At 44.9% G+C, this 27,898-nt stretch overlaps 1 protein-coding gene across 15 annotated transcripts in view; it reads right to left on the bottom strand.

The window, feature by feature from the left end:
• NEDD4L (NEDD4 like E3 ubiquitin protein ligase) overlaps nt 1-27,898 on the bottom strand; it is a 615,111-nt gene that overhangs the window by 227,038 nt on the left and 360,175 nt on the right. For 7 of the 15 annotated variants that reach the window (XM_040337584.1, XM_040337611.1, XM_040337618.1 and 4 more), the window contains exon 1: nt 26,027-27,680. The exons of 4 other annotated variants lie outside the window; for them this stretch is intronic. In XM_040337584.1, coding sequence (XP_040193518.1) covers nt 26,027-27,166 — 1,140 coding nt within the window. In that variant the 5' untranslated portion in view covers nt 27,167-27,680. Of the gene's footprint in view, nt 1-26,026; nt 27,682-27,898 lie in introns of those variants that run through there. 4 more of the 15 variants (XM_040337573.1, XM_040337593.1, XM_040337597.1 and 1 more) reach the window with 1 other exon arrangement.

Genomic DNA, 27,898 nt, shown 5'->3' with positions numbered 1-27,898 from the left:
AACCATGTCCTGTGGTCTGACGAGACCAAGATAAACTTATTTGGTTCAGATGGTATCAAGCGTGTGTGGCGACAACCAGGTGAGGAGTACAAAAGACAAGTGTGTCTTGCCTACAGTCAAGCATGGTGGTGGGAGTGTCATGGTCTGGAAGTGCATGAGTGCTGCCGACACTGGGGAGCTACAGTTCATTGAGGGAACCATGAATGTCAACATGTACTGTGACATACTGAAGCAGAGCATGATCTCCTCCTTTCAGAGACTGAGCTACAGGGCAGTATTCCAACATAACGACCCACAACACACCTCCAAGATGACCACTGCCTTGCTGAAGAAGCTGGGGGTAAAGGTGATGGACTGGCCAAGCATGTCTCCAGACCTAAACCCTATTGAGCATCTGTGGAGCATTCTCAAAAACAAGGTGGAGGAGCGCAAGGTCTCCAACATTCACCAGCTCTGTGATGTCATCATGGAGGAGTGGAAGAAGACTCCAGGGGCAAGCTGTGAAGCTCTGGTGAACTCCATGCCTAAGGTGGTTAAAGGTTGTGCTGGAAAATAATGGTGGCCACACAAAATATTGAAACTTTGTGCCCAATTTGGACATTTTCACTTGGGGGTGTACTCGCTTTTGTTTAGACATTAATGGCTGTGTGTTGAGTAAATTTGAGGGGACAGCAAATTTACACTGTTATACAAGCTGTACACTCATTACTTTACAGCTTGGAGCAAAGTGTAATTTCGTCAGTGTTGTCACATGAAAAGATATAATAAAATATTTACAAAAATTACAGGGGTGTACTCATTTTTCTGATATACGGCATAGAACATAGTAAGTAGGCACTATTAGCTGGATTAAGGTAGGGGCGCGCATCTTTGCGGCGGCGTAGCGTATTTATACTATGCCGCCGTAAGTCAGAGAGGCAAGTACTGTATTCACAAAGTACTTGCCTCCTAAGTTACGGCGGCGTAGCGTGAATAGGCCGGCGTAAGTGCGCCTAATTCAAATGAGGATGTGGGGGGCGTGTTTTATGCATATTAACTGTGACCCGACGTGATTGACGTTTTTTTACGGCATGCGCCGTCCGTGTACATATCCCAGTGTGCATTGCGGCAAAGTACGCCGCAAGGACGTATTGGTTTCGACGTGGACGTAAATTACGTCCAGCCCTATTCACGGACGACTTACGCAAACGACGTAAAATTTTCACATTTTGACGCGGGAACGACGGCCATACTTAACATTACTAGTCCAGCTATTTGATGAAATAACTTTACGCCTGAAAAGGCCTTACGTAAACGGCATATCTTTACTGCGACGGGCAAGCGTACGTTCGTGAATAGGCGTATTTATGCATTTTCATATTCTACGCCGAACTCAACGGAAGCGCCACCTAGCGGCCAGCCTAAATATTGCACCCTAACATACGACGGCGCAGGCCGTCGTATCTTAGCTAGGTTTAAGTGTATCTCAGTTTGAGAATACACTTAAACTTAGGACGGTGCAGATTCCGAGTTAGGTCGGCGTATCTACTGATACGCCGGCCTAACTCTCTCTGAATCCACCTATATAACTTGCACGCAACCTAATCAATATACACATATTAGTATTTTTTTTTACCAAAACTCATGTAGCAGAATACATTTTGGTCACAATTTATGAAGAAATCTTTATTTATTTTTTATTGAAAATATTTAAATAGCAGAAACTAAAAATATTTTTATTTCAAAACTTTTTGTCTTTTGACGTTTATATAACAAAAAATAAAACCCGACGATGATCAAATACCACTACAAGAAAGCTATAGAATTTGTTTGGGTACAAAGCTGTATGACCGCGCAATTACCAGTTAAACTAAGGCAGTGATAAATAGCAAAAAACGGCCTGGTCATTAAGAGGTTAAAACGTTCTGGAGTTGAGGTGGTTACTAAACATGCATGAACTTAAAAATAAAAAAATCTATCCGACAACGAGAAGAGATGAGCTCTGGACTCATATCTAGGCCCAGATTCACAAAGGACTTACGGCGGCGTAACTCCACGTACGTCGTCGTAAGTCCGAATGTGCGCCGTCGTATCTATGCGCCTGATTCTTAGAATCAGTTACGCATGAATTTTGCCTAGATACGAACGGCGTAAGTCTCTTGGGGTGCATATTTACGCTGGCCGCTAGGGGAGCTTCCGTATATTTCTGCGTCGAATATGCAAATAAGCTAGATACGCCGATTCACGAACGTACGTGCGCCCGGCGTATCAAGATACGTCGTTTACGTAAGGCGTCTGACCGGCGTAAAGTTATACCTCATAAAGCAGGGGCAAGTCATGTTAGGTATGGACGTCGGAAACGTCCGAACAGCGTCGTATTTTACGTTGTTTACGTAAGTCGTCCGTGAATGGGGCTGGGTGTAGGTTACGTTCACGTCGACTAAGCATTGAGCGGGCGTAATTTATTTAGAAATTTCAACGCGATACTGAACATGCGCGCGCATGCGCCGTTCGTTAAGCGCGTCATTTACGTGGGGTCACGAATCATTTACATACAACACGCCCCCTACCAGCCTAGTTTGAATTAGGCAGGCTTACGCCGGCCCATTTACACTACGCCTGAATACGGGACCTGCCGCTCTAAGTTACGGCGGCGTAGTTTATCTGAGATACGATACACCCGCCTAAAGGTAGGTGCTTCTTTGTGTATCTGGCCCCATGGATCTTGTGAAAAAAAAATGTACTGCAATAAACTGCAGGCTGGGTCATTCCCATCTCAGAGAATTTGTTGAGAAATATGGATAGGAATGTTACAACTCGCAGCTCACTCAAGTTAATAAAAAAAAATATGCAAATTTGGAGTTTGGCTACAGATGAGTTTGGAGGACACCTTAACTCATATAATGCTGAGACCATTTAAAGTCGGTACCACCCCTGCCCCATTCCTTTAATGTACAGTCAATACATCACATCATGACACCTCCTGAGAATGACTCTCGGTGTCAGGAAGGTTATGGAAAGGCATAGAAGCGAGGTGTAAGAGGCAGTGAAGTGAAGCATGTCGGTGAAAGGCAGGAATGTATGATACGTTGTCATATTGATTGGGTTCTCTGGTTTCAGCAGCTGCTGCCTTCTCCCTGGTTATCAATGACACAAAATAGAATCCATCAGACTCCAATCCGTTGACCTATGTGGAACACAGAAGGGTGCAAAAACAGCTGCTTCTATATTCCTGTCCTCCACCTCCACCTCCATCCAGGATCAGACCATCCAATGTTCCCGTATTACTCTTCATTGTAATAGCACCAACTTCACCTGCAACTGTAAATTCCTGCCGTAGTGGTTATAAGTGTAGGTCTCCATGAAAAGCGCCAACCATGTAGGGCCTGTGACAAGGTGTAAACCTTCACGTTTTTCCAACTTAAAGGGTCACTAAAGGAAAAAAAATGTTTCCTTTAAATTAACAAACATGTTATACTTACCTCCACTGTGCAGTTCGTTTTGCACAGAGTGGCCCCGATCCACGTCTTCTGGGGTCCCTTGGCGGCTGTCTCTATCTTCCCCGCAATTACTCACCACAGTCATGCGAGAGCTCGCATGGTGGTCAGTAATTGCGGGCGCGCTCCCGTGATACAGCGAGCGGCCATAGCCACTCACTGTATCACTCGGCCCCGCCCCTCGGCGCGCCGCGTCACTGGATGTGATTGACAGCAGCGCCAGCCAATGGCTGCGCTGCTCTCAATCCATCCGCTCTAGCCAATCAGCGGCCAGGCTGAGCGGTGATGAGGATATCGCCACCGCACAGGCAGCACCAGATGTTTTTTCACCTTAATGCAAGGATTGCATTATGGCGAGGCTCCATCCTAAAGTGGAACTCCCGCTGATCGGAAACCCTCTGGTGTCACATTTGACACCTTTCAGGGGGGAGGGGGTGCAGATACCTGTCTAAAGACAGGTATTTGCACCCAATTCCGGCCACAACAGTCTCAGGCAGACTTCGGGCATGACGTCACCTCCCGCCGCCCCCCCCCCCCCCCCGTTGTGTGCTGGGAACACTCGGCTCCCAGTACACAGCGGGAGCCAATCGGCAGGCGCAGCGTGACTCGCGCATGAGCCGTAGGGAACCGGGCAGTGAAGCCGGAGCGCTTCACTTCCTGGTTCCCTCACCGTGGATGGCGGGGGGAGCAGCAGAGTGACGAGCGATCGCTCGTCCTCTGCTGCGGACGGCGCTGGACTCCAGGACAGGTAAGTGTCCCAATATTAAAAGTCAGCAGCTACAGTATTTGTAGCTGCTGGCCTTAAATTTTTTTTTCATGGCACATCCGCTTTAAGGTGAAAAAAATAATTCATTTACAACTCCTTTAATGCATCCTATGCATTAAGGTGAAAAAACATCTGCTACTTACAACCCCCCAAGCCCCCCCCCAGCCGCTTACTTACCTGAACCTGACTCGAAAGTCCCGCATCGAGAATGTGCTTGCTTCTCGGCTCTTCATTGGATAGATTGATAGCAGCGCAGCCATTGACTCGCGCTGCTCTCAATCAACTCCAATTACGCAAGGGTCGGGGGGGTGGGGCCAAGTCCTGTAGTCGGCGGCTATGGATGCCAGATACAGGACTCAGGAGCGCACCTGCAAGGTAACCCCCTCGCTTCGCAGAGGGGTTACCAGAAGCGGGAAGGAGCCAAGACGGCCGCCGAGGGACCCCAGAAGATTTGGATAGGAGTCACTCTGTGCAAAACGAGCTGCACAGTGGAGGTAAGTAAAAAAAAAAATGAAACTTTAAAACCCCTTTAAGGCAGTTAGGTAGTATTAGTTTACCAAAAAAAGTGACTGCTAATGTACGCCAGGAAACTACAAAACATAGTTACATAGTTAGTCAGGTTAAAAAAAAAAAAGTCCATCTAGTTCAACCAATAAAAAAATCAAAAATCATAAAATCCCATATACACAATTGATCCAGAAAAAGAAAAAAAAAAAAAACCAGCAAAGCATGATCTCATGTGCTTAACAGCAGGGGAAAAAATTTCCTTCCTGATCCCCTCTGATCGGATATTCCCTGGATCAACTCTACCTATAAATGTTAGTATCCAGTTATACTATGTACGTTTAGGAAAGTATCCAGGCCTTTTTTAAAGCAATCTACTGAGCTGGCCAGAACCACCTCTGGATGGAGTCTGTTCCACATGTTCACAGCTCTTACTATAAAGAAACCTTTCTGTATTTGGAAATCTCCTTTCCGCTAGATGAAACGAGTGCCCCCTTTTCCTCTGTGATGACCTTAAAGTGAATAACTCAACACCAAGTTCACTATATGGACCACCTATGTATTTATACATGTTGATCATATCCCCCTTAATCTCCTCTTCTCAAGAGTGAATACATTCAGTTCCTCTAGTCATTCCTCATAGCTGAGCTCCTCCATGCCTCTTATCAGTTTGGTTGGCCTTCTCTGCACTTTCTCCAGTTCTCCGATATCCTTTTTGAGAACTGGGGCCCAAAACTGAACTGCATATTCCAGATGAGGTCTTACTAATGATTTGTACAGGGGGGCAAAATGATATCTCTGTCTCTGGAGTCCATACCTCTCTTAATACAAGAAGGGACTTTGCTCACTTTGGAAACAGCAGCTTGGCATTGCATGCCATTATTGAGCTTATTATCTACCAAAACCCCCAGATCCTTCTCCACTATTGATTTCCCCAACAGTTAAAAATGTTATTATGCAAACATCCAAAAAGCTCCAAGAATGCTGCTGGGTGCCGCCATCTTGAATGTGACATCAGCAGCTCCAGCAGGCTTACTTAAGTGACACTCTATAGTAGGGTTTCTCAACCAGAGTTCCATGGAACCCTAGGGTCCCTCCAGAGCTTGCTAGGGATTTTTTGAGCAATTTCTGCCCCTAGATCAGTTCCCAATAACACCATTGATCTTTTTAGCCATCTGCGAGCGAGTATTTTGTCCCAATGACCACCAGGTGTAATGAGCATTCATTCTATTGATCACACTAATGTATCAGGAGTTGTAGATATAGTAATTATTAGACCAGAAAGTTAATTCACGGGTTCCTTTGTGTTGAAAATGTTGAGAAAGGCTGGTCTATAGAGTTTTTCCTCAACTTTATTAGCCCTGAGAAACCCTTAAAAAAGTTTCAGGTCTTATTAACATAACCAATAAATTGTACAAAGTTTTAAATAAAAGAATGTGTAAAATATTTCACACCCATGGCAGATCTTTTTAATATCCTTCTTGAAAATCATTCTCAGTATTATTCTTGAAATGAAATGAATAATAAGAACAGGACCCGGAGTAAAACAGCAGGGTGTGAAAAATCGCACAACGTTGGATTCATTAAACTTTTAAGTATTGTAGCACCTGTGTACTTTTCAGTACAGGTGCTATGTCAAATTTTGTGGATGAGAGAGTTATTTGCTTTCATCAATGTTGATTTGTTTAAATTCGGCCGTTGCCAGCCCTGAACTGTCCTGTGGGTCATTCTGTGCTCCAGAGATGTAGTTCCATTTCTGAATGGCAGGTAGCGCCAGAGGAGTTCAGGCGGAGGCGCCTTCTTTCCCAGCAGCCAATCAGAGGAGTGTTTTCCCTCGCGGGGCATGATGGGGGAGGGTATTTCTGTGGGGGAGGGTATTTCTGTGGCGGAGGCCATTTTTCGGGGGCTGCGCAGATCCCTGGTTCCAGGTGCAGCACCCACCTTTAGGGTGTGCGCACATCACGGGCCCTGGCGATATGGCCTACCAGGCCGGGTGCACGTGCTACACGGAGTTCCCGACTCTGGGCCCTCATGGCCCAGAGCAACTGATGCTGCCAAGGGCCCCCCGTGACCTACTGGGTCCCCCATCTCTTATTAAGAAGATCCCAAGCGAGTTGTGCTGTTTGGTGGGGAGTCGGTCTGAGGTGAACCGGAGGCAGGTGATCCAATAGGGCACGGACGAACCATCGGGGATCTGGGTGACCAGACACTGACAGGTTGTATGCTGCAAACTGTTAGTCGGTGGTCCCAAGTTAGCAAGTCTATCTGAGGGAGATTCAGGCAAATTATTGACTGGGAGGATTCGCTCTACTATCTATGTTCCTAAGTACTGGGCCGGTGGCAGAGGCACTTTACTAATCTCAATTCTATTAGAGCCAAGTCGGTGGCAGAGACTTGTTCCCTCTCAGTGGTTCCAAGTGACACCCTGGCTGCCAGGCCTGTGAGAGGGACCTGTCCAGGGGCACTATACCCACTTTGGCTGGAGTGGCGACGAAGCAAGATTAATCATTGGAGGCAGGACTGCTTCATTTATCCATAGCCTGAATCTTCAAAGTTCTCTTCTTTTCACCAACCTATCCTATCTACCTCAAGTTGACTGTTGGTCATGTTTGACCCAAAATAAAAGCACAGAAAACGTCAACCAATTGTCTGGACATTCCGTCATTGCTCTCATCATCATTACCCCTAGACACATCACAGAGGTAACACAATTATGCCGATCAGAAATCTAACCAGCGGCTCCTGAGGTGGTAGCGCTACAGTATATTATTACAGAATATAAAGAACACCAAAGGTAAGTGTGGATAAAAGAAGACAATTTCAAAGGAGGGTAACGTTCCCCTTTAAAGTGTATTAGGTAGATTCAGGTAGGGGCGCGCTAATTTGCAGCGGCATAGCCTAGCGTGTTTACACTACGCCGCCTTAAGTAAGAGAGGCAAGTACATGATTCTCAAAGCACTTACCTCCTTACTTAGGGTGGCGTAGTGTAAACGCGGCGGGCGTAAGGGCGCCTAATTCAAATGGGTTGGAGGGGGGCGTGTTTAATGGTAATGAGTTTAATGGTAAAAGTTTTTGACGTTTTTTGGCTACTGCTACATTTCCCAGTGCGCATTGCGGCTAAGTACGCCGTACGGGCCTATTGATTTTGACGTGGACGTAAACGATGTAAATCCCTATTCGCGGACGACTTACGCAAACGACGTAAACATTTTGAATTTCGCGGCGGGAACGGCGGCCATACTTGACATTACTATTCCACTAGGGCCTAGCTCTAACTTTACGCGGCCTATCTCTTACGTAAACGGCGTAAAAGTACTGCGTCGGCCTGGCGTACGTTCGTGAATTGGCGTATCCCCTCATTTACATATTCTACGCTGACCGCAATGGAAGCGCCACCTAGCGGCCATCCAAAATATTGCAATCTAAGATAGGACGGCGCAAGCCGTCGTATCTTAGATATGTTTAAGCGTATCTCTGTTTGAGCATACGCTTAAACATAGGTCGGCTTAGATTCTGAGTTAGGTCGGCTTATCTACTGATAAGCCGGCCTAACTCTTACTGAATCTACCTATATGTCTGGGCAAAAAAAAAAAAAATGGGTTATATCTACATTTCACTATGTAGGTCGGTAAAAATTCTGCAAGTACATAAGTATGTGTTAATTCTGACCAGAAATACAGTAAGCCCATGACTCATAGGTGTGCACAGCCTATTGCATTAGGGCGTGCACCCTAAAGCTCAAACACATATACGTGTTCACGTGTATACAGTATATACTGCTGGTGTCAGTAGTTGTTTTTTTTTACCATTTTATTTTTTATAATTTCTTTCAAATACATTTTTTTTTTTTACAATTTTTTTTTTAATATTATTTACAATTTTTTTTATTCAATTTTTATCATTTTTTTTAGGAACCCCATTAGGGGGCTTTGGTGAAATATCATGGGTCCAAACAGGGGCATTTGCAGCAGACAAGTTGATTAGGGTGCGCCTGCCTATGTCCTGACTTCTAGTACTGGGCTGACAACGCTGCCTCCGCTGTACTGAAATCACAAGCAGTGTTGTCAGTTGAGTTCTCTGACTTGTTGATTTTCTGCTGCCAGGCACAATTTGTAGTTGTGGGCCTTTTCTCCCAAAAAATGATTTATGAACATGCTGAGAAAAAAATCTTGTCGTCGATTCAATAATAAATTAACTTATCCTGCCTGTTTGTTTCGCCTCTGACTAAAACAGAAGGTATCTGAAAGGTCATAAATAGTTGGAAGTTGCAGGACTCGAGACGCCCCTGTGGATTTTTTACAGAAGCAGCTGCTGGTTAGCGTATTGAGTGAGCCCAGGAACGTCACGCTGTGAACAGGACAAGCTCAACGAGCCAGCTCCAGCTCTGGAAGCTTAGTTGCTCAGGCATAAGAGAACTGAAGACATGAAGCTTGATGCACAGTGCTCTGGGGTGCTCTTGTGTGTGTACGATGGCCCTGACCACATCTCTGGGCAGGTTGTCATGCAAATACATGGCTAGTCAGCGTTGCAATATGCCTCAGTGAATATCAAAGAAAGAAGAGGTAAACGCCACGATCAGGGCTTTTTTTCTCAGAGAATAGCTACAAGTAATCCCCATTTCCGAGTCACCCCTTGTCTCTGTCCCCTAACCACCGTCCTTTGGTTCCACCCCTACCCACCTCTCAGTACCACCCTTTTAGAGAATACAGAACCCTTCATATGGTGGTGCCAAGTAATTTGATAACAAGAAAACCAATAAAATATAGACCACCCCTTGCAACAATAGACCCCCCCCCCCCTCAAGAAAACATCAATCGAACAATTAAACCCGCTACAACAAAATACCCCCACCTCAAGCAAAATTAAACTCCCTAGCAACATTAGACTGACCCCAGCAACAAAATACTCCCTAGTAACAATAGATCTACCCCAGAAAATAGAGACCGCACTGAAATAAAATGCCCCCAGCAACAATAGACCCTAGCCAGCAGCAATAGACCCCTCTCCCCACCAGCAACAACAGACCATTCAGCAGCCAGCAACAACTGGCCATCCAGCAGCCAGCAACAACAGACCATCCAGCAGCCAGCAACAGGCCATCCAGCAACAACAGGCCAGCCAGCAGCAACAGGCCAGCCAGCAGCAAGCAGCAACAGGCCAGCCAGCAGCAAGCAGCAACAGGCCAGCCAGCAGCAAGCAGCAACAGGCCAGCCAGCAGCAAGCAGCAACAGGCCAGCCAGCAGCAAGCAGCAACAGGCCAGCCAGCAGCAAGCAGCAACAGGCCAGCCAGCAGCAAGCAGCAACAGGCCAGCCAGCAGCAAGCAGCAACAGGCCAGCCAGCAGCAAGCAGCAACAGGCCAGCCAGCAGCAAGCAGCAACAGGCCAGCCAGCAGCAACAGGCCAGCCAGCAGCAAGCAGCAACAGGCCAGCCAGCAGCAAGCAGCAACAGGCCAGCCAGCAGCAAGCAGCAACAGGCCAGCCAGCAGCAAGCAGCAACAGGCCAGCCAGCAGCAAGCAGCAACAGGCCAGCCAGCAGCAAGCAGCAACAGGCCAGCAAGCAGCAACAGGCCAGCCAGCAGCAAGCAGCAACAGGCCAGCCAGCAGCAACAGATCTCCCGGCCCCTTTCTTAACAGGCCTTCCAGCAACATTATACATTGGGTGGAGTAGTCTGTGTGTTGGATGACTCAATAAATTCTACTTTCGGTATAGTGAGTAGTTTCTCCTTCCCTTTTTGGACCCTTTGTGGTTACCAATGTATGGGGGGGGGGGCATATTTCCTCTGACCATCAACATGCGGGGGCATATTTCCACCGATTACCAATGTAAAAGCACATTACAATTTGCACAGTTTACATTTTTTTGGCATTATCATAACCTTTGTGATTATTAATAAAAAATATCATATAGAGTCTGGGGGTATAAAAAAATAAATTCTCTGCACTGGGTATGAATTATTTTATTTATTTTATGTACTAATATACTAGTTTAAATCTAAAACCTTCTGATCATATTAATGCACTGACTTTATTCATATTTTAGAATTTCCTGAGTCATGGCCGGCTTTGCAAGGGTTCACGGAGACCAATAATGTAAGGGAGCCCTTCCCCACAGACCAATAATGTAAGGGAGCCCTTCCCCACAGACCAATAATGTAAGGGAGCCCTTCCCCACAGACCAATAATGTAAGGGAGCCCTTCCCCAAAGACCAATAATGTAAGGGAGCCCTTCTCCACAGACCAATAATGTAAGGGAGCCCTTCTCCACAGACCAACAATGTAAGGGAGCCCTTCTCCACAGACCAACAATGTAAGGGAGCCCTTCTCCACAGACCAACAATGTAAGGGAGCCCTTCTCCACAAACCAACAATGTAAGGGAGCCCTTCTCCACAGACCAACAATGTAAGGGAGCCCTTCTCCACAGACCAACAATGTAAGGGAGCCCTTCTCCACAGACCAACAATGTAAGGGAGCCCTTCTCCACAGACCAACAATGTAATGGGGCCTTTCTCCACAGACCAACAATGTAATGGGTTCCTTCTCCACAGACCAACAATGTGATGGGGCCCTTCTCCATAGATCAACGATGTAAAGGAGCCCTTCTCCACGAAACCAACAGTCTAAGGGGCCCTTCTCTACAAATCCCTTACATTGTTGGTTTGTGGAGAAGGGCCCCTTTACATTGTTGGTCTGTGGATAAAGGCTCCTTCACATTGTTGATCTGTGGAGAAGGGCCCCCTTACATTGGTGGTCTGTGGAAAACTGTGGCCTTACATTGTGCCTTATTACATATTTAGTCGGGGATCAATGCACCACTGCTTATGGATCCCTTAGCAACTTCTAGGAGGATCCCTGGTTGACAAACCCTGGCCCTAATTGATTGTGTTTGATATTTTCAATCATCGGTATTAAAGAAAAGCAGTGGCGTAAAAAAAACATTGGGGGAGATTTACTAAAACTGGTGCAGACAAAATCTGGTGCTGCTGTGCATAGTAGCCAATCATCTTCCAGGTTTTATTGCCAAAGTTTAACAGAACAAGTTAGAAGCGGTTTGGTTACTATTTACAACAGATTCTGAGTGCTCCAGTCTTAAGAAATCTCCCCCATTGCTAAATTTAATTTTTTTGCTCATGACATCATCATGTCCCACCAATGGAGTGAGTGCAGCAGTGGTGTGTCCTTGCCTACACACTTTGGTGCTACACACATTGTTCCACATTTCCATCTTAGACCTGTTTCACACAGGCTGCAGCTTGTATAGGAGCAGTGATGTGTGCTGATGAGGCTGCACTGATGGGCACTGGTGAGGCGGCACAGATGGGTACTAGTGAGGCAGCACTGATGGTTACTGGTGAAGAGGCAGCTCTGATAAGCTGCACTGATGGGCACTGACGAGGAGGCACTGATGAGCACTGATAAGCTGCAATAATGACCACTGATTGCCATTATTGGGGAAGCACTGATTATCAAGGCACTGATGATCAGTGCCCCGATTATCAGTGTAAACGTGCACAGTCAGCCTTGCCAGTTATCAGCACTCCTTTCCTCACACAGTGACTGCATGTTTGGAAAGGGATACCAATAAACTGCCAAGTTTGTTTACATGTGGTCACATGGTAAAGGGCTGCTGATTGGCCCTTTACCTCGCAAAGAGCGTGCACGATGCATGCTCCAAAGGGGTGCGTGGGAAATGCATTTTGAGAAAACGACCATGGACACCCTCCAGAACAAGAGCGCCGCACTGTAGCCATCTTTTGGCCATAGCACGGTACTGAGGTGGTTAAAGTACCATTCAACTTCAGTCTGGACATTTTATGCCCAGATCCTAACGGGAGTGTTGATTGCCACTTTAAGCAAGCTGCTATCAGGCTTTAGCAGGTTTTCAACAAGCTTCAAGAGGTTCTGTAGTTTGCTAGCAGCTTGTTTAAAGCGGCAATCTGAAATCCCAGTAGGAACTGTGCTCTACATTCACAAACTGGAGTTGAATGGTACTTTAAAAGCTTCAAACAAAGCTTGCTGAATTCTCTGCAAATATTATTATTGTTTACACTGCTCTTGTACAAGTTAATGTCCATGTGAAACAGGCCTTAAAGTGGAAGTAAAGTATTATGCTGCGTACACACAACCGTTTTTCATGACGAGAAAAATGCATTTTTATTAATTGGTCGTAAAAAACGGTCGTGTGTGGGCTCCAGAGCATTTTTCTCGACGAGAAAAATGGGCATCAAAAATTTAGAACCTGCTCTGTTTTTTTCTCGTCGTGAAAAATGGTCGTGTGTAGGCTTTAACGACAGGGAAAAAAACGCGCATGCTCAGAAGCAAGTTATGAGAAGGGAAATTTGCATAATCAGCCCAAAGGGTGGCGACATTCAAATGGAACTTCCCCTTTATAGTGCCGCTGTACGTGTTGTACGTCACCGCACTTTGCTCAAGCATTTTTTGATCACGATTGTGTGTATGCAAGGCAGGCTTGAGAACAAAAAACGTTGAGAAAAACTTAGTTTTTTTTCCATGACATGAATAACGATCGTGTGTATGCAGCATTATTTTTTTACTTGTACTTACATAATATAGTAAAGCTTACCTGTAGGTACTGTGAAAATCTCCTAAACCTGCACAGTTTAGGGGATATTCAGTGCATGCAGTCAATGACGTCATCGGCGCATGCATTCTGAAGGTCCGGCTTACCGTGCCGAACCTTCAAAGCCTGTGCCGTAAACTGTGATGGAAGAAACACCGGGGAAGATGTCAGCCATCACAGCGGGCAGAGCCTGAGGGCTTCGTTCTAAGGTAAGTATTTCATAACGAGCTAGTTCATTATGCCTTTGTCTTACAGGTTTTTTTTCCCCAGGCTTTACAAGAGCTTTAAGACAGTTGAGAGGTATTACGGAGAACAGAAAATAATCGTGACTAGCTAGATTTGGCACAGTTTATGGAAAAGTTTATTTTCTCTCATTTTGATAAATTTGCTCCTTGGAGTAGGAAGAGGAGAATAACGGCTGTAGCTTTTATAAATTTAATAAACAAAAATCATATCCGCCTTCAGATATAAACCTACAGAAAATCGTGGTTAAAAGAACAATTTAACTGCCTACTCTCTTCTATACTTTTCAACTTTTTTTTTTTTATTACAGACTTTTAAGTCCATTTTCTTAATCACTTTGTCATTATCTGTAATCACAACTGTACAAACAATGTTGTTCTCTGAAGCTTACACTGTTTAATCAAGATGTAAATCAGGGAACATTACGGTCAGATTGCTGTGTCAGGTGGAGCGGAAGAATGGCATTGGTTCTCCTACAACGACAGCTCACACTATGTATATTGCTGCAAATCATAATACCAGTAGAAAGCTTATGGACGATGCATTAGTCACGAAAAGCAACAAAAAAAATCAATAAAAAAGGAGCACAAAACCAATGAATTTACAAAAAAAACAAAACAGCAATGATTAAAAACCACCAAAAGAAAGCTCTATTTGTGCGAAGAAAATTATAAAGAAAATTCACATAGTTACAGTGTAGCATGACCGCGCAATTGTCATTCAAAGTGTGACAACACTGAAAGCTGAACGTGCCCTGTAGTCAAGTGGTTAAAGTAAAAAAAAAAAAAAGATGTTTTTCTTAGTTTCTGTTAGTAAATTTTGTAAATAAGTAATTTTTCTCCTTCACTGATATGCACTGATGAGGACAGCACAGATAGGCTACACTGATGGGCAATGATGAGGTGCCACTTATGGGCACTAATATGCCACATTTATGGGCACTGATGGGCATTAATGGGCAGCAACGATGGGCATTAATGGGCAGCACGGATAGCCAGCACTGACTGGCATCACTAAAGGGCACTGATTGATGGCACTTGTGGGCACTGATTGCTGCCACTGGTGGCTCTGTATTGTAATCAGGGCACTGATCATCTGGATGCCACCGATTGGCTCTCCTCGCCACACACTGTTGGTGTGGGGAGATGGGAGACGGTTTTTGGCCTTTTCCGCGTTATGTGACCAGCTGCGATTGGACACAGCCGATCACATGGTTAAAGAGCCCCGGCTCTTTGCAATGATCAGGGTTGAGCCAGGGATGGACTGACCATTGGGACTACAGGGAGTTTCCCGGGGGCCGGCTTCAGTGACAGCGGACCACCGCCCCCCTCCGCTACTCTGTCTCTCACTTCCCGCAGTGCTCACCTCCTCTTCCTCCCCGCAGCGCTCACCTGGGGGGACAAAGAAGCAGGGGGAGGACCAGAGGAGCATATGGGAGGGGACAGATAGCCGACTCAACCGCTATGGCCTGGGAGTTTCTCTTTTCTGCCCAATCTTGTCCCATAAGGGGGGGCACCAAACATTCTTTGCCCCGGGTGAAATAATGTCTAGCTTTCCCACTGTTACTGCCTATAAGAGTACCAGTACCAGCCATTCTACTCTAACAAAGTAGAACGGCTAGTGGCTAGTGAAGGGGGAGAGGGGGCTTGGGTGGTCGAGGGAGGGGGGGGGGGTGCGGGAGTTGTCCGGCCGCCATGGAGAGACCTGTCAAAGTGGGCCAGTCTGGATGAAGTCCCGGGCCAAATTTTTGTCCCAGTCCAGCCCTGGGTCGAGCCGTAGACTTTTTAATTAATATCATGAATTTTAATGAATATGAATTTATTGTCGGCCATTATTAGCACCTTTAGCGCAAAAAAAAGCTCAAGAAAAATGCATCCCTTTAACTTCTATGTATGTCTTCACACTGGTCAGTTGCGCTTCCATTGTGGTGTTAAAAATCTCGCTGGCTGCATTTTTGGTCAGTTAAAAAAATAAAAAAATACACCAAAACCACACATCTTCATTGGAATGCATTGAAAATGCTGCAAAAACGCATTAATAACGCACCCATGTTATGTTTTCTATGCGTTTTTTGAGTGACCTATGAAACACACCATAAGCACAATAAAATTGTGGCAAACTCGCGTGCATTTTCTGCGCCTTTTTCTTTTGCCGGCAAAATGCCGATAACCCTATTATTGGCCAATATGTTTTAGGGGCCGAAAAAGTGAAGTTGTATTTCAAAGTCGGATTTGGTGTGATCGGGGACTTAGTTTGCTAAAGAAACTTCTTTGCAATTTTATCTATTTATACATCTCAGTGCTGCCAATTTCCTCAAGCCTTTCTGCAACTTTTAACTTAAAGCGGATGTGCCATGGGGAAAAGATATTAAAAGCCAGCAGCTACAAATACTGCAGCTGCTGACTTTTAATATTAGGACACTTACCTGTCCTGGAGTCCAGCGCCGATCGCAGCAGAGCACGAGCGATCGCTCGTCTCTCTGCTGCTCCCCCCGCCATCCACGCTGAGGGAACCAGGAAGTGAAGCGCTGCGGCTTCACTGCCCGGTTCCCTACGGCGCATGCGCGAGTCGCGCTGCGCCCGCGGATTGGCTCACACGCTGTGTGCTGGGAGCCGAGTGTTCCCAGCACACAACGGGCGACAGACGGGAAGTCAGAAAAACCTGTCTTTTGCCCGTAGCGTGTGGCCGGAAGTGGGTGCAAATACCTGTCTTTAGACAGGTATCTGCACCCCCCTCCCCCTGAAAGGTGTCAAATGTGACACCAGAGGGGGGGAGGGTTCCGATCAGCGGGACTCCACTTTAAGGTGGAGAACCGCTTTAAAGTATAAATGAAGGCAAATCTATTAATTTTTTTGTTTTGGATAGAGTGGAGAGGGATTAGAACTCTTCAGTTTTTATTCCTGTATGTGCCCCCATTAAGGAGATTCACCCTCTCTATTTGTCCCGTTTACCATTTTTATTGCGAGTGAAAGTAAAAAAATTAAATAAAAAATAACCCAAATTTTGGGTCGTTCCTAGAAAAAAAAAAAAATAGACTGAAAATCTTCCAATGGGGACACTAGTTCTGGTGACCTTGACATTGTCGTCTTTAGAAGAAAGCCTTGAGAAAGGCCATGAAGCCATCATTGAAGCAGCCATATGTTTATCATCATCTGCCTAATTTTGAGTAGGTCCCTTTTTTGCCACCAAAACAGCCCTGAGCCATTGAGGTATGGATGCCACTAGACCTCTGAAGGTATGCTGTGGTATCTGTAACCAAGCATTCAGTAGCAGATCCTTTATAAGTTGCGAGGCGAGACCTCCATAGATCCGACTTGCTTTTTCCAGATCAACTGGCTTAAGATCTGGAGAATTCGGAGTTCAAGTCAATACCTTAATGGTTCTTGAACCATTTTTTCAGTGTGACAGGGTTCATTATCCTGCTGAAAGAGGCCACTGACATCAGGGAATACTGTTTCCATGAAGGGGTGTGCTTGGTCAGCAACAATGTTTAGGTAGGTGATACCTACAAATGAATGGCAGTACCCAAGGTTTCCCAGAAGAACATTGCCCAAATCATCACACTGCCCCTGCTGGCTTGCCCTTGTGCCATAGTGCAACTTGGTGCCTTCTCTATCCCAGGAAAGCGACACACGCACGCACCTGGCCATCCACATGATGTAAAGGAAAGCATGATTCATCAGACCAGGCTATCTTCTTCCATTGCTCCAGATTTGCTAAGATTTGATGCTCACATTTTCATTGCCAGTGCTTTTGGCTGTGGTCAGCATGGACACCCTTGACCAGTCTTTGGCTACGAAGCAACACACATAACAAATTAAACACATCAACTTCAGGGACAACTGTTGTGTTGAATTGGGACAACTTGCCCTGAAGTTGATGTGTTGTATTTGTTGTGTATGGGGCTGCGTTTACTTGCTGCCTTATATATTCCACCGATATTCAGGTGCCATTGTAACAAGATAACCAATGTTCCTCACTCTACCTGTCAGTGGTAATAAAGTTATAGTTGATCAGCGTAGAATTCAGATGTATTCATACCATCACTCCCATTTAAGGCCCCTTTCAGACGTGCGGACCGTATGTCCGCTTTTTCATCTATCCGTTTGCGGATGAAAAAGGGACATACATTGGTCCCTATGTGATTGCGGGTGTCAGCGGATAAACATCCGCTGACACCCCTAATCACCCGCCTCCGCAAAGATCCGATTTTGCAGACGGAAGAATGTCCTATTTTTTCTTCCGTCTGCAGATCGGATGAACACGGACACACGGTCCATGTTCATCCGATCCCCCCATAGTGTGCGGGGACCGCCCTGTCAGCCGCCGGCTCATCGGGGATATACGGAGCGATCCCCGCTGAGCTTACGGACATATGGAGGCGGATCATTACTGATCCGCCCCGTGAAAGGGCCCTTAAGGACAGAACAGTCCATGGTAGAATATACAAAGGAGATACATTTTTACAGGACGGGAGGCATGCAGCTGCCGGTGCCAGGAGATCCGGATGTTTTCACTGGGAATCGCACTTTGCTGTACACATACAGTAACTCTGAAAAGCAACATGAATTTACAGCAACATTCTTTGCTTTATCGTCTCTCCATCTCTTGCCTATATAAGAGGCTTTTCAAGGAGCTGCGTTCTGCTTCTCCAGACACCCAGAGCATAAACACTTGTTCAATGGTAAGCTCCTTCTTTAGTTTTACACCGCAGCAGATGGACGAAAAGTAAACACCACAAGCGGGATGTCCAAATGTCAGCTCCAAAGTGTATTTATCAAGAGGAACTTTCAATTCCACCCCAGGGAGCATGGGCTGGGTGGACCCCAACAAATCAAATATAAAAAGGGGCATTCTACTTTACCTGTATATTTATCCCCCATTCAAACTGTTGATATTTAAAATATTAAACACTTCCCCTGTCATATGACTTCAGGGACTTAAAGTAGAGATATCGGAATGATGTCCACAGCTACAGGCATCATCCAGATATCTTTTTTTTTCAGCCAGCAATTCCCTGCAATGTAAAAGCCATCATAGCAGCTCTTTAGCCGCTTGATTGCTTTTACAGGCATCGAAAAGGGGACCTCCATCGCCAACGTCCCCCTCCCCTCCCTTTGGTGTTTCTCCGGGCTCGCCTGTGCAATCGTGGAGCCAGAGAATGAATCCACCGGTCATGGCGGTTAACCATCTGGTCCCTCGGAGGCCGAAATTGATGTCATGACGTCACTTCTGGCGTTGGCAGAGGTAAACACTGCCGTTTTTTTAGCTGGAGAACCTGAGATCGATTCTTTTTTTTATCTCAGGCTTTCCAGCATTCAGGAGAGGTCTCATGCCCCATTCCTATTACAAGGAATGTTTACATTCCTTGTAATAGGAATAAAAGTAAATATTAAAAGGAAAAGTGTAAAACAATAAAATAAAATAAACAATAAAAAAAAGCGTCCTTGTCCCCTCGTGCTCGCACACAGAAGCGAACGCATACCTAGCTCGCACCCGCATATGTAAATGGCGTTCAACCCACACATGTGAGATATTGCCGCGAAAGTTAGAGCAAGAGAAATAATTCTAGCACTAGACCTCCTTTGTAACTCTAAACATGTAACCTGCGAAAAATTCTAAAGCGTTGCCTATGGAGATTTTTAAAGTTTGGCGCCATTCCATGAGTGTGGGCAATTTTAAAGCTTAGGTATCCATTTACTCAGCATAACAACATCTTTCACATTATATATATAAAAATTGGGGTAAATACTGTTTTTATTTAATTATTTATTTGAATTTATGAAAGTGGGGTGTTTTTTCCCCCAAAAAATTGCATTTGAAAAGTTAATGCGAAAATACGGTGTGACAAACAATAGCAACAGCCTCCATTTTATTGCCTAGGGTCTCTGATTATATATATATACACACATACACACACACACGCTATAGTTGCTATAGTACATTGCCTTAGTACGTTGGGGTGCCAAAAAAACTGACAGCTCCGACATACACATGGGTCGATTGTCGGACTTTTTTTTTTTTTTTTTTTTAACCGCCCGTTGTCCCCCGACATTCGGTCCATGTGTAATCTTGTGCAGTTTCTTGTGTTTACACTTTAAATCATGCCAGCCCATTCATAATAAATGCAGCCTGGGATGCAGAAAGGTCATATTTGTTAGAGCTAAAGAAGATAAAGAAGAAGATAAAAGAAGATAAATCTACCGCCCTTTGCCTCCTAATACTCTGCCAGGAAATCTGGGTCTGCCTCCTGGAACATATGACAGGAATTCATATGCATCTGTAAGGTCCTGGTTATTTCACCAGTGGCTCACTCAACCAGGAAGAGGGAAAAAACGTAATTTATCCCATGTGATTGTGGTTTGAGAGACTGCAGTAGCCATCATTAAGGAGGAGGAAAGAAAGGCTCCTACCATAGAGGACATATTGATGGATAAAGCTTGTTTGACTCTTTGTAATCAAAGGGTCCACATGATCTGGGAAAATAAAATTTTACTCCGAGGTGGTGGCACACCTGGACTGAAGTCTATAGCACGTATTTTTATTTTTTTTTCATTATTTTGTATGGACTTGGGACTTTGACACTTTCTTCAGTTAGACCATTTTTACATATGAATTTTTGTTAATTACATTTTATATTAAACTAATTTTTGGATATATTACATGATTGGGTTTTAGTTATATCTCCTTACAGCAGCCATTCTCAACAACGAGAAACCCTTAAAATAACTTTCCGGTCTCAGGGAACCCCTGCTAAAAAATTACTATATCTACAACTCATAATACATTAGTGTGATGGGCACTGGGGAGAATGCTCCTTACACTTGTCATCAGGCAGGATTACCCCCTTACAGATAGCTAAAAAGAGCAACTGTATCAATGGGAACATATCTGAGAGGCAAAAATTGCTCAATGCTCAGGGAATCTCTAGAACACATATGTCAAATACAAGGCCCAGGGGCCAAATCCGACCCGCCAGGCCTTGTCATGTGGCCCTTGCACCCAGTTTTGCAGCCAGAGCGTGGAGGAATGGAGTTGCGCCACCTCCAGCTCTAACCCTCTTCTTACGCTCCCTGCTGTCACTTGTAAATACAGAAGCCTTCTGTGTTTACAAGGGACAGTTTTGCTCTCGGCAATCTCCAGATCTATCATACCTCTGCACGCACTCATGGCTGGGAAAGATCTCCAAAATCTGAGGGAGAGAACAATCTCCATGCAAGGAGAGGCAAAGCCACTTACACAGGGAGGTACTGGAGATGGGTCAGGTAGGAGAAAGAGATGCAAGGAACCTTTGGGGAGGGGGGTAGAGGTTACACACTCTGAACTCTGCACTCTGTATGTAGAGCACTCCTGAACCCTGCACTCTGTATGTAGAGCACTCCTGAACCCTGCATTCCTGGACTCTGCACGTCTTGAACCCTGCACTCTGTACATAGTGCACCACAGGTACAACTGGCCCTTGAAGGGCAGCCATACTGCTAAGCCGTCCACAATGAAATTAAGTTTGACACCCCCTGCTCTAGAAGAACCCTGGAGTTCCATGGAACCCTGGTTGAGAAACCAGAAAGTGCTACAGGCTGGCTTCATGTCAGTTCTAGAACAAGTATGCAACCAGCAAAACAGATAAATCCAGTTAACCAGTTTTGCTTGGTCATTTCCTTGTCTGAGTGGTCAATAAATAATTCTAACCACACTAATGAGATCGTCACTCTTTCATCCGTCAGTAAGCTGCCAGTGTTAGATTGACAGCCCTGTACAATGGAAAAGAAAAGTCTGATTGGTTCACACTGCAACCTCACCTCTTTTTTTTCCTGCTGTAAATTAAAAGACAGCCAACATTAAGTTAGTTTTAGCTACTTAATCTTTCTATATGTTTCGAAGTGTCCTTCGGCATTTGGGTAGTAAAAGAGCATATTAGGCTGAATGCACTGTAATTATTGTAGGTTACCACGCGTCATCCATCATTCTGCAGCCCTCATTCTTCCCAATGTCTGAGTGATGAAGCCAACCCAAATGAAGGGCACAATGGCACCAAGGGTGAAGGAGGCTGAATCATGTGACAATACAAAACTAACTAAAGGGGGCATTGAAACATTTCAGTACATAGTGGTACAATTCTAAGTTTTTAGTAACAACATGTGAATAATCAGAGCTTTTTTTCTCTGAAAATAGGTGCAGGAACTCAACAACGACCCGTTCAGATTTCACAAACAGTAGAAGGGTCTTAAAGGGGCATTAAATACCAGGACTGCATTACATACAGGGTGTAGAGTTCAGGGGGGTTACACACAGTGTGCAGAGCTGTCACTTGTACAAACAGAAACCAGACTTCTGTGTTTACAAGTGATTGTGGTGAGCCGGCACCAAAGGGTCTGAGCCAGAGGTGGTGGAACTCAGTTCCCCCAAGTTCCCCCTGAAAAAAAGCCCTGTGAATAATACAATTAAAAAAAATAAAAAAAAATCAAGTATTTGTATGGTGTAAAATTAACTATATATTGCATGCAAACAAAAGGAAAACTCCATCGCCTTATAAGAATTACAGAGACGGTAAACTAGTGAAGGCACATTGTGTACTAAATATTGACATCCATAGATAACTCTACAGACATTGGATACTTTATATGCTATTCCTAGTACCACCTTCTATTATTTGGCATCATCCATTTTAGGGTCTAGGATGATATGTGCAATGTCCTTACTTACAGGAAGTCAGATGTGTACAGAGAAGTATCATCCCGTGGGATCAGGATGTCATTTAATACATTCAATTTAGAAACTAAATGTACCTGTAGATAGAACGATTGCCCAATCCAAATGCGAGTCAATCATCAAGATTTTTTTTTTTTTTGTCTGCTCAGTTATGCTTTCCCAAAAGAAGGCAAGCATCAGGAGTTACCAGCAGGCTGCCTGTCTACAGTATACAGTATATATTGCCCGGGCGGGCAATATAAACACACTGGGGTTGATTTACTAAAACTAGAAAAAGTGAAAAATCTGGTGCAGCTGTGCATGGTAGCCAATCAGCTTCTAACTTCAACTTGTTCAATTAAACTTTGACAAAAAATCATGGAAACGGATTAGTTTCTATACTAAGCGGCACCACATTTTGCACTTCCCGGGTTTAGCAAATCATCCCCGGTATGTTTCTGTGCCAATTTCTTTAACATGAAGAGCCATCAGACCTAGCAGATATATCCCACCACTAACAGCCAACTCCGACACCTTTGAATCTTATTAACAGTTATTTAACCAAAACATAGTTTAGGTTTATTGGGCCAGATTCATAGAGAAATACGTTGCGCAGCGGCGGCGTAACGTATCCCATTTACGTTACACCGCCGCAGGTTTACAGCGTAAGTGCCCGATTCAAAAAACACTTACCTGTAAACTTGCAGCTGTGTAACGTAAATCCGCTCGGCGCAAGCCCGCCTAATTCAAATGGGGCGCGTTCCCGTGCCGAACGTACTGCGCATGCTCCGTCCGTCAAATTACCCGACGTGCATTGCGCTAAATGACGTCGCAAGGACGTCATTGGTTTCGAACGTTAACGTAAATGGCGTCCAGCGCCATTCACGGATGACTTACGCAAACGACGTGAAATTTAAAATTTCGAAGCGGGAACGACGGCCATACTTAACATTGCTTAGACCACCTAGAGGGCATACTTAGTTTTACGCGACGCATCTCTACGTAAAACGACGTAAATTTAGATCGACGGGCAAAGCGGACGTTCGTGAATCGGCGTAACTAGTCATTTGCATATTCTACGCCGACCGCAATGGAATCGCCACCTAGCGGCCGGCCTAGAATTGCAGCCTAAGATCCGACGGTGTAACACAGTTACACCTGTCGGATCTTAGAGCTATCTATGCGTAACTGGTTCTATGAATCAGTCGCATAGATACGACAATCGTATCTCAGAGATACGCCGTCGTATCTCTTTTGTGAATCTGGCCCATTGTGCCTGAAACCAGGGCCAGATTTCCATCAATGCCCCAAGTAACCCTTCTTCCTCGGCCAGGGTTACCTCTTTTACAAGGAACAGTTTCTGGTCATCACTTGGCTTAGGATATTGTGATAATACAAATATAAAGTACCCAACACGGGGAAAAGACGCTTTTGTCTCTGCTGCCTGTAGGCTCATCTACTGTATTGTATAACTGGCACTGCACATCAAACATCACATATAGGACATTTTCTGTTAAATGTGATATCAACAAGAATAATGGCACTTCAACTCTATAATTTGGACATACAGTAAAACCTTGGATTGTGAGCATAATTTGTTCCAAAAACACTTGTACATCAAAGCGAGTTTCCCCATAAGAAATAATGGAAACTCAGATGATTCGTTCCACAACCATTTATTCATAAGTTCTTCAGTTTATAGTCCATATAAAAAGATTATAGCAATGTGATAGGTTGTGTAACCATAAAATGTCCATCCACAAATGGAAGCCTCCACAAGGGGATTAGAAGCAAAATCCATCGGGAACTACAGAGTATAGAAGAGAGGTGCCTCTAAGTGTAGCAATATGTTGCTAAATGTTTTACCTTTATTAAATGTAACCATATTGCTACATTTAGAGGCGCCACTCTTCTCTTTTATCCTCAGTTGTGACATGACGCTACTTGTATATCAAGACATCGCTTGTATATCAAGTTAAAATGTATTAAAAAAATGTTGCTCGTCTTGCATAACGCTCTCAAAGATTTTACTGTACATGCCATCTGTACATTGCACTGTATGTGAATACATTTCCTTTGCTCTCATATGGATGGTTTGCAGTGGTGCATGTTAGAACCTCAAATCAACTTAAGCCCTGTACACGCGATCGGTTTGTCCGATGAAAACAGACCGTTGGACTGTTTTCATTGGACAAACCGATCGTGTGTGGGCCCGTTAGATCCGTTTTCCATCGGTTAAAAAAAAATAGAAAATTTTTTTAAATTTTCCTATGGATAAAAAAAATGATCGTCTGTGTGGAAGTCCATCGGTCAAAAATCTATGCATGCTCAGAATCAAGTTAACGCATGCTCGGAAGCATTGAACTTCATTTTTCTCAGCATGTCGTAGTGTTTTACGTCACCGCGTTTTGGCACGGTCTGATTTTTGACCGATGGTGTGTAGGCAAGACTGATGAAAGTCAGCTTCATCGGATATCCGACGAAAAAATACATCAGATTAGATTCCATCAGATATCCGATTGTGTGTACCAGGCTTTAGACTTAAAAGCGGGAGTTCACCCAATTCGTTTTTTTTTTCTATTTTCCCCTTAGCTTCATGCTCGTTGTGTCTAGGGGAATCGGCTATTTGTTTTAAAATATGATCCGTACTTACCCGTTTTCGAGATGCAGCTTCTCCGTCGCTTCCGGGTATGGGTCTTCGGGAGCGGGCGTTCCTTCTTGATTGACAGTCTTCCGAGAGGCTTCCGACGGTCGCATCCATCGCGTCACTCGTAGCCGAAAGAAGCCGAACGTCGGTGCGGCTCTATACTGCGCACCGATGTTCGGCATCTTTCGGAAAATCGTGACGCGATGGATGCGACCGTCGGAAGCCTCTCGGAAGACTGTCAATCAAGAAGGAACGCCCAGTCCCGCAGCCCATACCCGGAAGCGGCGGAGAAGATGCATCTCGTAAACGGGTAAGTACGGATCATATTTTCAAACAAATAGCCGATTCCCCTAGACAAAACGAGCATGAAGCTAAGGGAAAATGTGTTCGCTATGGGTGAACCTCCGCTTTAAGCTCAAACTTATTTTCATTTCTGTGTCCTCACCTTCTCTATTGTGCCTGGTTGACCATTGTCATTGAAACAGAAAGTGAGGGGAAACCCAAAACTTTTACCAGAACAGGAAAAGAGGGAAAATCTTTCAATGGGCATACCTGTTCTGGTGACAACTGTCTAAGAGAGGATTTGCCTTATTTTGGATTGATTTCTCCTTACTTCCTGAAGTGTAACAGGAAATTAAGGTAATTCCCCCCAATGGGAAACAAAGAGCAAAAAAGGTTACAACTCCATTAAAATAGAGACAATGTTTTGGGCCTTAAAAGTACTTTAAAGGGTTATTAGACAGTTTGCTAGACACGGGTTGGCCACACACAGCCTGATATTTGCAAGTAATGTAAACAATTTAAACACATCTTGCAATTCTCAGGTCATTTAGGAGTTAAGCCACAAGGGATTAGGAGCGCGAGTGTTGAAGGCGCTCATTATTGCATAGAAAGACTGGCCAATATTATGATAAATCTCTGCTGTCACTCATCTTTTTACCCCATTTTTCATGCATTGTGTGCTTGTCAAGGAGACATGGCTGTTGGGTGGCTAACTAAAAAAGTTTGGAATGCTTTCCCGACAACTGTGCTTGTCTCATGTTATACCACTTATATAGCACAACAAAAAACAAACAAAATCTACATAGAAGCTTTTAATAAATATAGAGTATCAAAATCTTACTGTGTCATTTCCGGAAGCAGATCCAGAACTTCTAGCCCTGTGCCCTTGGTCTCCATTCTGCTCTTCGCTACCTCGTGTCAAAAGAATCCTAAAATGGGGCTGTCTTCCATTTTGCTCTTGCCTAATTTCAAACGAGCACCCCTGTCCTTGTGAGGGGAGGTCTCTGGAATCATTCGGGAAATCCTCACTCGAGTCTTTACCGCAAGATCTGCCATCTTGAGTGTTTCCATTCTCTACAGGGCTAATGCTCTCGGCTCGCGGTTGCAGTGGATAGGAGGTACTCCTTTCGAGTCTGATGCGGGGATATCGAACCAGTCGGTCTCCTTTGGTGCCTGTAAACCCGAAATTATACTCTCCCGCCAAGTTGCAATTAGTTGCCTGAGACTGCTGAAGCTGAAATATAAAACACCTTTTTCCAGGGCTTACTGAGGTGTCCGGAAGATGCTGTAAAGACCAGCGCCTTGGTTCTGCAGAAGAATCGTTCTGTCCTTCATAACATGGTGGCAGCAACCTCACCTGTCGGATGTCTGTGCCATGGCTCTGGCTTTTCACTCTCAACCCGTCAACATTTTTGCTGCATGTCGGTACTGTAATTTCCTCCTCTCCGTCTGTCGCATAATTAATATTTCCATTCTGCTCCCCAAAACGTTGAATGGGAGGTCTGGAAAAAATGGAAGTTGCCCCATTAACAGGCTGCCCCCCAGATTCATGCATTCTAGGAGGAGAATTACTAGGCGTATCCTGCGGGCTGCTCAAGCAAGAGGAATTTTTCCTCACGGGCGAAATGTAACGTTCGTTGAAGTCCCCAAAACCACAAGAAAACACCTCATCCGAAAAATCAGAGCTCTCGCACTCATCTGGGCTTTTGCGCTGCAGGGAGATATGCATGGAGGAGCTTCGGGTTGGACGCGCGTCAATGTTCTGCAGCAACTGCGGTATAAACATTGAGGTGCTCCTTTTTAGGGCGCCGTCTTCTTGGAGGGTCCCGTCTCCGCAGTGCCTGGGGTGGGAGCCATTTCTCCTGGGCAGCGTGTGGAATGCCATGAAAAAGTCATCTTCTCTCTCCTGTTCTACGACGTCGGACTCGGGGGCCGTGTTGCTCCTTCCCGAGCCAAAATGAAATCGTAGCCGGTGGGCCATGGTTTGTTAACGACGGGCAGCAAAGAGAAGCAGAAAGGGATGCCGTGAGCTTTGCCAGGAGTTAAAAATCAAAAACATAAACTCTGAGAAAAAGCGTCCCATCTGCCAAACTGTTAGCACTGCAGCCCCGATACCGACAGATAGCCGAAATAGCCTAAGTGACAGGCAGCATTCCAGACGTGACTGGATAAGAGCTATCACAGCTTCCACATACTGTGACATAGGGTAGGGTGGCCCAAGTCATGTGACTCTCTTCCCCTCTTTATCTCTCTTCAGTGCAGTCAAAAGTTTTCTCTTTTAGGTTCTCTTTTTTTTTTTCCCCCTTGTGTGTCCAAGAGCCAGCGAGCTTGAAACAGCACCTTCCCAGCTGCTCCTTTTCCATCAGAATGGACGAGCAGAATCAGCGGGAGAGCTTTCACAGTTGACTAAAGCAGCAAACACATTCGGAGCTGCTGTAAACCTAAACCGCATCGTATTCGTTGGGCACTTCTCTCTTGGCAGGGAAAAAAGGAAAGGAAAAAAAAAACAAGAGAGAAAGAGAAGGGGGGGAGAGAATACCCAGAGCCACTTCACTGCTACAATAAACTTTATGAATTGCCTTCTAGAACAAGGCCCCTCTTCCCTATATGATCAGAAGATTGTTCGCACAGTAAAATAAACTGAAAATGAAATACAGCTGCTCAGAATGATGCGGTCTGTTTCTCTTCCGAAGAACAAGCGACCTGCTCTCCA

Source organism: Rana temporaria, chromosome 1 (genome assembly GCF_905171775.1).
Source record: "Rana temporaria chromosome 1, aRanTem1.1, whole genome shotgun sequence".
Lineage (NCBI taxonomy): Eukaryota > Metazoa > Chordata > Amphibia > Anura > Ranidae > Rana > Rana temporaria.
Note: the sequence above shows the minus strand (reverse complement) of the source record. Positions and strands in the feature narration are given on the sequence as shown.